At 33.3% G+C, this 10,939-nt stretch overlaps 1 protein-coding gene across 1 annotated transcript; it reads right to left on the bottom strand.

The window, feature by feature from the left end:
* Nucleotides 1–3,011: 3,011 nt before the first annotated feature.
* On the bottom strand, nucleotides 3,012–5,710 carry LOC149988534 (dioscorin DB3S-like). Its single transcript, XM_090251831.1, has 7 exons — nucleotides 5,398–5,710; nucleotides 4,809–5,002; nucleotides 4,443–4,555; nucleotides 4,206–4,326; nucleotides 3,813–3,974; nucleotides 3,414–3,464; nucleotides 3,012–3,261 (listed from the first exon to the last, which is right to left on the bottom strand). The coding sequence occupies exons 1-7, from the start codon at nucleotides 5,693–5,695 to the stop codon at nucleotides 3,199–3,201; spliced, it is 1,002 nt and encodes a 333-aa protein (XP_090107957.1). The 5' UTR covers nucleotides 5,696–5,710; the 3' UTR covers nucleotides 3,012–3,198.
* Nucleotides 5,711–10,939: the final 5,229 nt, after the last annotated feature.

Raw genomic sequence — 10,939 nt, 5'->3', positions numbered from 1 at the left:
GTCTTTTATAGTTTGACAAGAGTGATAACTTATTATTTTTGTCTTATTTTAAAAGTGAATAGATTATCTCACTTCTATTGTTGTATTTTGAAGGTTGTGGACTATCTACCTTTATTAAAACAATCTTATTTTTTAACACTGATATTTTCCTAAAAGATAAAGAATTATCCTTCTTTGTTTAAATTTTCATTTGATATTAGAAGTTGCAGATTATCCTCTTCTAATTTAACATTTTGAATTTTTTTGAGTTGTCTATAGAAGAAAAGATTATGGATGCTACTTTCAACAAAAGTGAGAATAGATTTGAAATTAATGTAGATCTTTATGAGCTTATTAATATTCTAAGAGTAGAAATTTTATGTATTTCTAATATGAATCATGGAAGTACTATTCCTACTCTTACGCAAGAAGTTTAGAGTCCACATCAAAAAGTTGTGAAGTTGGAGGAAGTAAGTAGATTGATTTCACAACCAAATCCAAGAAATTTTATTACTACAAGTATAACAAGGATAAGGATTAATATACTTGAGAAGTTTGATGGAACAAGATCAAAATTTCAAAGATTTCTACAACAAGTCAAGTTCTATCTAAGATTACATCTCTTCTAATATCTTAATGGATTTACACAAGTTGGATTCATAGGCACATTTCTATTAATAAGTATTCTTTCTTGATTTGCATATTTAATAGAAAAATATTTACGACTCTTTTATGATTTGAATTTATTTTTAGAAGTATTTACGACCACATTTAGAGAAAGTGATCAAAAAAAGTAGTAGAGATCAAGCTCTTATTTTTACAATAAGAATCACAATGAGTCACTATATATATTGATGAATTCCAAAACCCCGCTTGTAGCATGGAATAGAATGACAAAGCCCTTATCAATCAATTTTGATATGGATTGAAGGATAATATCAAAGATTAATTATTTACAATACCAAAGGTAAAATCTCTCAAATAATTTATTACTTAAGCCATTACATGTAATAATTGAATATTTTAGAGATGTCAAGAATAAAGACTTGGTTGAAGAGGAACAAATCAAATAATGACAATAGCTTCCAAGTTTTTAAAAACTTATTCATCAAGGCCAAAACCAATACAAATTGATATGGTATATTTTAAATTCCTCATGGAACAAAAAAAGTCTCAACAATATTAAGAAGGTTTATATTTATATTGTAAAAAAGCTAAACATACTACTTAATATTGTCCAAAGAAATGATGTAACCACAAAATGAGAAGTATGGTTGCCAAAGAAGACAATGTATCAAAAAACAAGTTTCTTTACTTACAATAGGCACCATGTGGCTGGAATCTTGCATAATTCTTAGTAAAGGTCATATTTTCTTCTCAAATCCTTTACCTTATTTTATAATAAAAGTTTATTTAGGACCAAAAAATCACAAAGTCTTAGCTTTGTTAGATTCAAGAGCCTTAACATGTTTTATAGATAAAGATTTTGTCAAAAAATATAAAATATTGTTAATCAAAAATCACATATTAGTAGCTTTTAAAACAAGATAATTATGTGGCATACATATAGAAAACTTGCTCTATAAGTTAAGATATATGTCTTATAAAGTCAAAATATTTTAAAGGTCCTATAAGACATCGCCACGTAGTTCTTAGTTAAGAGTATATATGGAACCAAGAAAGAAGTATTTTTAATTCTTTTCAATGCCTTTCTAATCCTTAGTTTTATTTCATGACTTTTTGATTTTTTGTTTTTAGCAATAGCCATTCTAATTCAATACTATATCATATTTGAGTGACTTTCAAATTCTTTTAAGTAATATAAGAGTATACTGAAGATTTTTTCCTTTGAGAATCATATCCTTAAAAAATACTTTACAAAATCATAACTATACTCAATATGTACTAATTTCAATAAAACCAAGGATTCTTTTATTTTTTATGCAAAGCAATCTATAGTCATATATGCAAATTGAATAATTACAAGACTTGGTGAAAACTGGCACTCAACATGCCACTACATAGACAACCATTGTCCCAATTCAAGAGAGCATCAAAATTCTTTGATTGTTCTTTATGACCCTATGAATTTCTTAACCACCACTTAATATTCTATTTTTATTGTAGTGCTACTACTGATTATCTTAGTAGCTTTTACCATCACAACTTTGTAAAATCTAGTATTGTTTTGTAAGGATGCTAACACTTTGTAATTTTTAATTGCACCACCTTGCTTGGAACATTTGTTGACATCATCCCATCCCATCACAGTTCTAACATTGTCACAACTTGAGCTTGGTGTATTCAACTCCTCCAATTTGAAATGAAAATAGGGTTTTAGTTTTGACTATATCCCACATGTTCTTGCACCTTTGTAACATCTTCATCTTTGATTTCCATGTGTGCTGTAACTTGCTCCTCCTTATATAGTTAGTTCCTTTCTCCTAAATGGGCATTCTAACTTTCAGCATCCAAGTTGATTGTAGTTGATCTGCTCGAGATACTCCTTACTCCTCTCCCGAATGTTGTTTCACAGTGGGAGTATTACTCACCAGGTTCACTCAACAATCTTGCTCATCTGAAAGCACATTACATTGACTGTTCTCTTATGAGTAAGAAAATATCAGCTAACGCTTTGATACCATGATAAAACTAAGGGAGATTCACAGAACACCAACAATGCAATCAACAGTACATTCTATTTTGCTTCCATGATTAATGTCTCTACTGTTCGAGCTAAAGTACAGATTAGCAGCGGCTAATCAAATTCTCAGTTGTTCTAAATTAGGATTAGGGTTACATCTGGAAGACTAAGCTTTGCACACGATATCTCAAGACACGATGTTTGTTGTTATCTCAAGACACGATGTCTCGTTGTTGTTATCTCAAGACACGATGAAACAGTAATTCTTTTGTCCAAAGTGTTGAATGTTCTGGAACAGAACGTGGATGAGTACGTTCCTTTTCTTCTTTTGCGTGGCACATGGATGAATACGTTTCATTTCAACATATACCTACTCCAGTCTCTCATGAAAGGGAAAAATCCGACCATATATTAAATCGTGTCAGGTGTTCGGAGTCACCACAAACACCTCAAATTACCCAAGGGTTACAATTTATTCAGAAATATCACACGTTCGATCGACGTTTTTATCCAGTTCACTATGGTGAGTATTGTTCCTATGCATGACTGAAACTCATGCAGATCGGCTTCTGTGTTTACAAGGCGAAGAAGGTCACGGGTCGCCCATTCACATTTTGCAGTGGGCGAGCATTGTCAACCTGCGATCACAACGCAAACGCACTTGTGACATGAGCTACCGTGATATTGACTCACCCATTTTCGAATAAAACCAACAACTCTAAATTCTTCATTTTTCAAGTTGCAAATTCCGATTCCCTGACGTCTCAATTCTATCAGTTGCGGCACGTACCGGAATGGCTGCTCGCAGTTGGTTGAATTGCGCAGGTGAGAATGTCGCAAGCTGCGAACACAAACCCACCCACATTAGTAACATTAGTCATCACCCAAAGCGTGTCACGTGCAGGCGACTTTTCTCTACATATCAGCACTGCTAGCTAAGTTTCTACCGCCAAGTTGATTCGTCAGTAAATAAAAAGAAAAAAGAAACAGCCGCTCGAAAATTACAACCGTAGAACTTTTTACGCTTTAGATCATGTTCCTTGACTGTGTGCATTGGAGCCTGCGTTATGACTAGCTGTGTTGGAGGTTTGGGGAACACCTTCCCACACCTTAGCAACCAGATCAACCTGGGGGAGGGTGACAGATGGAACGCTCGGAGTCAAAATGGGACGACAAGAGGCTGGCTTACCTTTGCGATGACTGCCCAGTTAACGCCCTCTGTGCAGGGAGGGGTGGTGAGAGAGCCGTTGTAGCGGTAGTAGGCACCCTTGATTTCCTTGAAAGGCAGCTGAATTCTGATGGTTGTCCTGGTTGTCACTGGTTGAGTAACTGGTGGCAACTGGGGGAAGAACTGCACAGCAACCAACGTGGCATGAAGCCATGGGTAGGCAAAAGCAGGCACTCCCTGTTCTACCTATTGGTTGAGCACTGTACATACAGGGGATCCTTGACCCTCGAGTCCGTGGATGTTGTGTCTAGGTCATGGCGAAGGCCGTCAACGCATGCAAATGATGAGGGAGCTGGAACAGAGATTCGACATGGGGTGCGTGAGGTGGCGAGGTGGATTGAGTTCATTCCCTACCTGAGCCAGGAAGCTATTGGTGTCATCAGCCTCTTCCAAGGTGAAGCGCACAGCAATTACTGTCGTGCGTTGTGGAGTTACATTAATGGATGTGTGCACTAGGTGGAGCTCCATCTCTTGCCTGGAAGGAACAATTGAAAACCATTAGTAGCAGTGGATGCTCTTCTTTGTTCCCGTTCCCTTGCCTTTCCAAAACGAAGGTGATGAGGGTCAAGGTGTGCAATTGGTAGTGCGTACCTGATGCCAAAAACCGTGTGTTCGCTCGGAATGTGGAAGTGGAAGTGGCGGAGGAAGTAAGTGATGCCACCGACTGTGATTGTACCAGCATTTAACGGGGATACTATTTCCACCTGGACAGAAGCACACACAACCACAGGTTGATGAGCTTGGAAGCCGAAAATATAAGCTTCGTGAATAAGGTGGACGTCAGGCTTGGCCCACTGGACAGGGGTGTAAGTGACAAACGGAATGCTGCAAATACGGCAACCAAGCGACTGGCATCACAGTGCAATGGCGTTCAGGAGGACTGTTGAAGACGATGATTCAGCGCGCTAACCGATGCATGCAGCAAAAGTGAGGGAATCGTCAGGGTTCATGACAAACCGTTGGGGTTTTCCCGTCGGTGAATATCTCAGCTGTGACAATCGCTTGGGTGTATGACCTGGTCAAATCGCCGTTGATCCTGGGGATGAGGTTGTTTGGAACGATGTTAATTGGCGATTGAAGTAGTCCAGTCCCGCACGTCTGGGAGCATGGAAGGTTGCCCCAGTCGGTTGTGCCTAGGTTGTAATTGTAAGCTGCGCGTTGGAAACAAATTTAGTCAGCAACAACGTGACTTACATCAAGATCAGGAAAGAACAAAGGCAGTGAGTCTCATTCACAGCACTGGTCAACATCATATGAACCGCAGGAACCATATGAACTCCCGAACGCGTCACGGAGGAGGCAGCTCCATAACTGGAGATGGATGCCTCATGGAATACATGCAACGAAAGACGGACACACGACGAGGTTTGAACCGCCTGTGCACGATCACATGCAACAGAAACGAACTCGTATGACCGAAGTACTGTAAATTCCCACATGAGCATGCCAATCGGCTTCTCAACAGGAAACTCCTACAGTCTCCTACATGACCCAGAACTCCGAACACTGTCATATCGGCAGCTGAGTAGGGCGAAAGTGAGCTCACAAACTGCACAGGTCAAGCAATTGGGGTTGACAGGAGGGCAGGTTTGCGCAGACACAGTCCCAGGGAAACTGAGGCAGCAGAGCAGAACCCATGTCACCAGCAGGCAAGCCCCGGTCAAGCCAGCAGCAGCGGCACTCTTCATGATGCAAAGAAGCGGCGATGCCACAGTAGAAAATCCAACACTGTTGTTGCACCGCAGGTGGCTGCGTCGATGAGAGCGAGCTGAAGCCGGAGCAAGAGTGCTAGTGTAATCGTGTGCCTTGTCCAGCTTCTCCCTGGCCCCTTTGTAGCAGTGCATGGGGACTGGGTTGTTTTTATTTTATTATTATTTTTTAAATATGGTAATATATTGAGCATGCGTGATTCGTCGTCCCTTACCATGTCTGCACAGTACATGGAAACCAGGACGAGGCTGAGCTCACGGCGCCATTCCAGATTGAATTTGTTTCCACTTTGCTTTTCCTTGCCAACTCTCCATTTGCATTACCATGCTGTGAACCATCAGTCTACGTGACACCCACCAGAATCCCAACTTCTGTCTACTTTAGATGAGTGAATTCAATGTCTTGTTATTTTCTGTTTTATTGTTAGTACTTAAGTTTGGTTTCCTGTTCGGGTGGGCGGGTGGTATCTTTTGGATCGTATTCAAGTCTTTCGCAAATTGAAGTGAAAAGTGTGTTTCTAGCCTGTAGCACCATTTGTTGTGACTATAGCATGTTGAAGTAAGTGGGTTACTTTTTAAAAGGTGAATCGTATGTTCCGGTTTGTTGTGAATTTAATGATAAATTACTGTAATACAATATTCTTTGTTTTACGGTTAGCGTCCTTTGGATATGTGTAGAATATGTAATCGGATATTAAAATAGTAATATGTGGACTCGAAATTTGTCAATCATGCAGCAATGTTTAGTTATGAGGTAGAAACGCTTCAAATGATAATAATAGGGCGAGTGTTTACCTTCTTAAAATATTTTCATGGAACTGAATGCAGATTGATAAATACAGCTTTGCCATTATTTTCTGTCCCAAAATTAATTAATGTGGATGTTTATGTTCATAAACGTTTATTGAACATTCCAGTTCTTTCCCACATTTTAATTAATATTTTTTTTTTTATATTTTCATTATATTTGACTGCTTTCAGACAACACGTTAAAACATGAACTGTTACATATATCTCCAGCTGTCCCTAATATTAGTGTTCTAAAACACACATTTTCAGATTTCATGCTTTTATTTGCAAACATAGTTTTCAATATGTTTGCGCCATTCTCAAAGCAGGAAGGTCTCTACTTCAAATCATATCAAAGCTATGATATTACTGTCATAAAGTCATGAGATTTACATTATTTTCCTCCAACGTGTGTTAGAACTTTGGAATTTCAATTTACAAAATTAACATTTCCTCCATCCAACTTTCTTTGTATAATCATCATTTATCCATCCAACTTTCTTTGTATAATTATCATTTATCCTATAAGTACACACTTATTTTGTATAAAGTTTCCAACTTTTCCTAAATGTTCTTTTTTTCATAAAACTTTAGTTCATTTAATGTAAAGAAATTAAACATGTTATGTATATATATCAAATTTAGTACAAGACTGGTCAAATCCGTCGTTTGGGATATCCACGTTCATCCATGTCAGCCTTGTCTGCGGAGCTGGAAGCATTTAGTCAGAATTCATGAATCAATACTTCAACACAACAGGATTCAATGAATCTTTCAATGAAAGTAAAATGAGAGCAATGAAGAAGGATCAAGGAATTAGGGTTCAAGGAACCACGTGCCATGTCTTCTTGAGCTTTTACGGATTTTCCGACAAAGCAACTAAGCAAATATCAATGTGTTCAAATATTCTTAGGCTGCAAATACAAAAAAAACATTAAAATAAAATTTAAACAAAGTCATGTGCTAAACCACAAAGTAGACTTTTTTTTTACCATCTATTAGTGATAATTAAATATATAAAAAAAAATAATAATAATAAAAACTTATATATCATACAAATCACTTACAAAGTAATTTTCAAAATTGATTTTGTCTCTATCAATAAGACAATAAAATATATCTCTTTTATCTTCAATCTTCAAGATATTTGCTACTATCTTCTTCTTCCAAATCTCATAGTTCAACTTCTTGAGGTATATTTCTTCCAAAAACTGTGTACAAAGATGTATCAAAGAATTTATTGTAGCATAACCAAGAAGAAGGTTACATATAGTTATTAAGATTAACTTTAGTATCTTTTATATTATTGATCTTATTATCAAACTCTTGCATTCTTTTTGGCAAGTTTTTCATCAAATCTAATATTCACATCAATAATTTAATTATATCTACAAGCTAAAATTTAAAATTATCGTGACTTTTTTAATAGTAAAAATTAAATATGTAAGAAAATCAATAAAAATCATAGGTATAGACCTATAGAAGAAGTACTATAGAATCAATATGTACTAAATTCTACCTAAATACTTAGTATAGAGATGTAGAATAAGATACTTCAAAGATGAGAAAAAAATACAAATAAAAAACAAAAACATTCAATGAAAAAAATGACGATTTGCTTACAATTTAGTAAAGACATAGGATATTCGTAGATTGGCCATCAAAAAAAGTTTAGATAGATAATGTCACGTTAATCCACAAGACTCATAGAAGATCAAGGAATAAGTTAACAACCTTGAATATACTAGAAATCACTATTAGCACTTAATCAAATAAACATATATTTCTTTAAGTAAAAAAAAATAGATAAGAATAATAATAACATGATATTCATAGGAAATATTTCTAAGCATAATGATCAAATAAATATATAAGCTTATAAAGCCAATACAACTTTAAAATTTGTGTATATCATAAATTAGGTTGCTACTTATATAAAGCATCATGTACATTGCATTTTTTATAAAAATCACAATGACTATGACAAAAGCAGCAAGTAAAGGATAAGAATATTAATACTATGAGATTATAGCCACCTATTTAGATACACAAATCTTTTCATGTTGTATAACAAACACATCTACATCCTATACTGAAATTATTTTTATTTTTGATTTGAAGTTCTTTTCTTCACAACTTAGTTATGTGTTTCAATGCCATTTTTTTACCTTCACTTCCAAATGCTCTCACTTTTATCTATCTCACAACATCAACTATATGCTTGCCTATCCTCACACACCCTTCAATATGCACCCATATAACCTTCTTGCAAATACTTTAGAGATGTCCACTAAAATAATGAACCAACAATGAACAAGATAAGATACACAATAAGAACAAGATGAAGGATGTGGCAAGAAGATTATTTTGACATATGTCTCTTACTTCTTTTAAGATTAAAAATAAAGATTCCATAAAGAAGGCAAGATAAACAAAAGGAAATTATAATTGTAACCATGATAAAAAAAATATATGGTAATTATGATGAATATGGTTGATTTTTATGATGAATATGGTTGAGTGATAGTGTAAACTTAAAAATTGTAAACAACCAATACAAGTTTAAAAAGCCAAAATTTGTTGCAAAAGACTGAAGAATTTCATTCATTTATTTGCTTTTGCCTCCATACTTTTGAGTCTATTCTAAATATTTTATAGATACAATTCACTATGTCACAAAATATTATAAAATTTAAAGAATATATATTACTAAATTATATAATATTTTATATAATTTTTGATTTTTCAAATATTTTTAAGTTTATGAAGTTGATAGACTCTTGGCTTGGTTAATATTTAGTACATTTGATTTAAATAATTTATGTCCATTGAATGTACAAAAAAGACACAATCATGAAAATTTTATAATACATATATTTTATTATCAGAAAATGACCATTGAAATAGTAAATAAAATATATACACAATTTTGATCTTTATTGATTTTTTTGTTTAAACAACCTTTATTGCTTTGATTTTAATAGCCATCACTACATAAAGGTAGTAGTTTTGGTAGCCATTTTAGGCTCAATGCCTTGTATTTTCTTCCTTTCAAACCATCTTAAATCATGTAATTACAATAATAGGCATATGAAGTTGCCATGAAGTTGTAATAAAGTCAAATAAATTTACAATGAAGAGCCTTCTATAAAATTGACAATTGCAATGAAAACAAATCAAGTTATAATAAAGATTTCTTAGCAAATTGTTTTTAATATCACATGGTCAATTTATAATCTGATATTAAAAAAGTAATGTATGTCAACATCCAAGTTATTAAACAACAATGTGTATTTTATTGCAAAGACCACGTGCTAGGTCTAAATTGCACAATAATATTATAGTAACCTCAATTTTCAATACCAAATAGTAAGACAAAACACTTGCAATTGTAATGATGTTCGAAAACTTTGGTCCATATGTTATTATTTGGTCATCTTAAGAAGCAATAATATCCACTCACAAAAATATGTATTCATAGCTTAGAATGTAATTTTCAATGATAACATTGATTTCATTGACCAAGATGTTTTTTGATATTAAAATAGTTTGCCCATCTATAAATCTTTGTGTTATGTAATAGATAACTATTATTTTAGGATTTTGTTGATCAATGGCACCATGTACAACAATAATTACAATATAAAGATGCACCTAAGATGTAAATACTTTCTATAATAGGATATTATTTTGAAACACCACCAAATTCATAAGTATGTTAGAGACAATGAGCCAAAGTTTTTTTTTTTTTATTTTTATTTTTATTTTTTATTCAATTAAAAAATATCACATCATTTTGTCTAGTGAAAATATTTCTAAAAACTTAATAAATAAGCTTGTGATGTTTACTCATTGTTAAACATCTAATTTTCAAAATAAATAAATAAATAAATATAATAATTATATATATTTTTTATTGGTTCTTATAATGCCTAAAAAAAATCATAATCACTACTTCTATTTTAAATTTAAGACAATGCTACAACTAGTTGTATTTTTATCCTATCTTTTTATTATATCATAGTCATTTTTTATTATGTCTTTTTCTAAAGACTGCTAACATCTTTTAAGATGCTAATATTTTATACTTGTTGAAAGCTTGCATTTTATTCTTAGATGTATTGCAATGTTATTTTATCTGACTTTTGAGGGCATCTATTGGTTAATGAATAAGATTTTTGGAACTTGCTAGAATACTTTACTACTTGATAAGAAGGTAGTTATTTTTTGTTTAATTTAATAATAGCCTTGGCTATAGTATAATATAAACAAAAAAAAAATCTTTGATTTTTGATGTATGAGTATAGATATCAAAAACTATTTTTTCTATTATTTGGTTGCATATTGAATATTCTATCTTTTCACCCAAATCTTCATACAAATAGGTGTAGTTTGGATTGCTTTAAAAGTAAGTTCATACTGCTTTGTTCATCACTTCTTATTTTGTGGCGTCATTTCTTTCATCATCATTATTGTCTTAAAATTCTTTATTCAATATTAGGAATTATTTTTTGTTGCAACTATCCTTGTATTTCTTAAAACTAAGGAATAAAATTATTAAGACAACATTTGATTTTGCACCATCTGCCT

This window comes from Physcomitrium patens, chromosome 7, assembly GCF_059467195.1.
Source record: "Physcomitrium patens ecotype Gransden chromosome 7, ASM5946719v1, whole genome shotgun sequence".
NCBI classification, from domain to species: domain Eukaryota; kingdom Viridiplantae; phylum Streptophyta; class Bryopsida; order Funariales; family Funariaceae; genus Physcomitrium; species Physcomitrium patens.
Note: the sequence above shows the minus strand (reverse complement) of the source record. Positions and strands in the feature narration are given on the sequence as shown.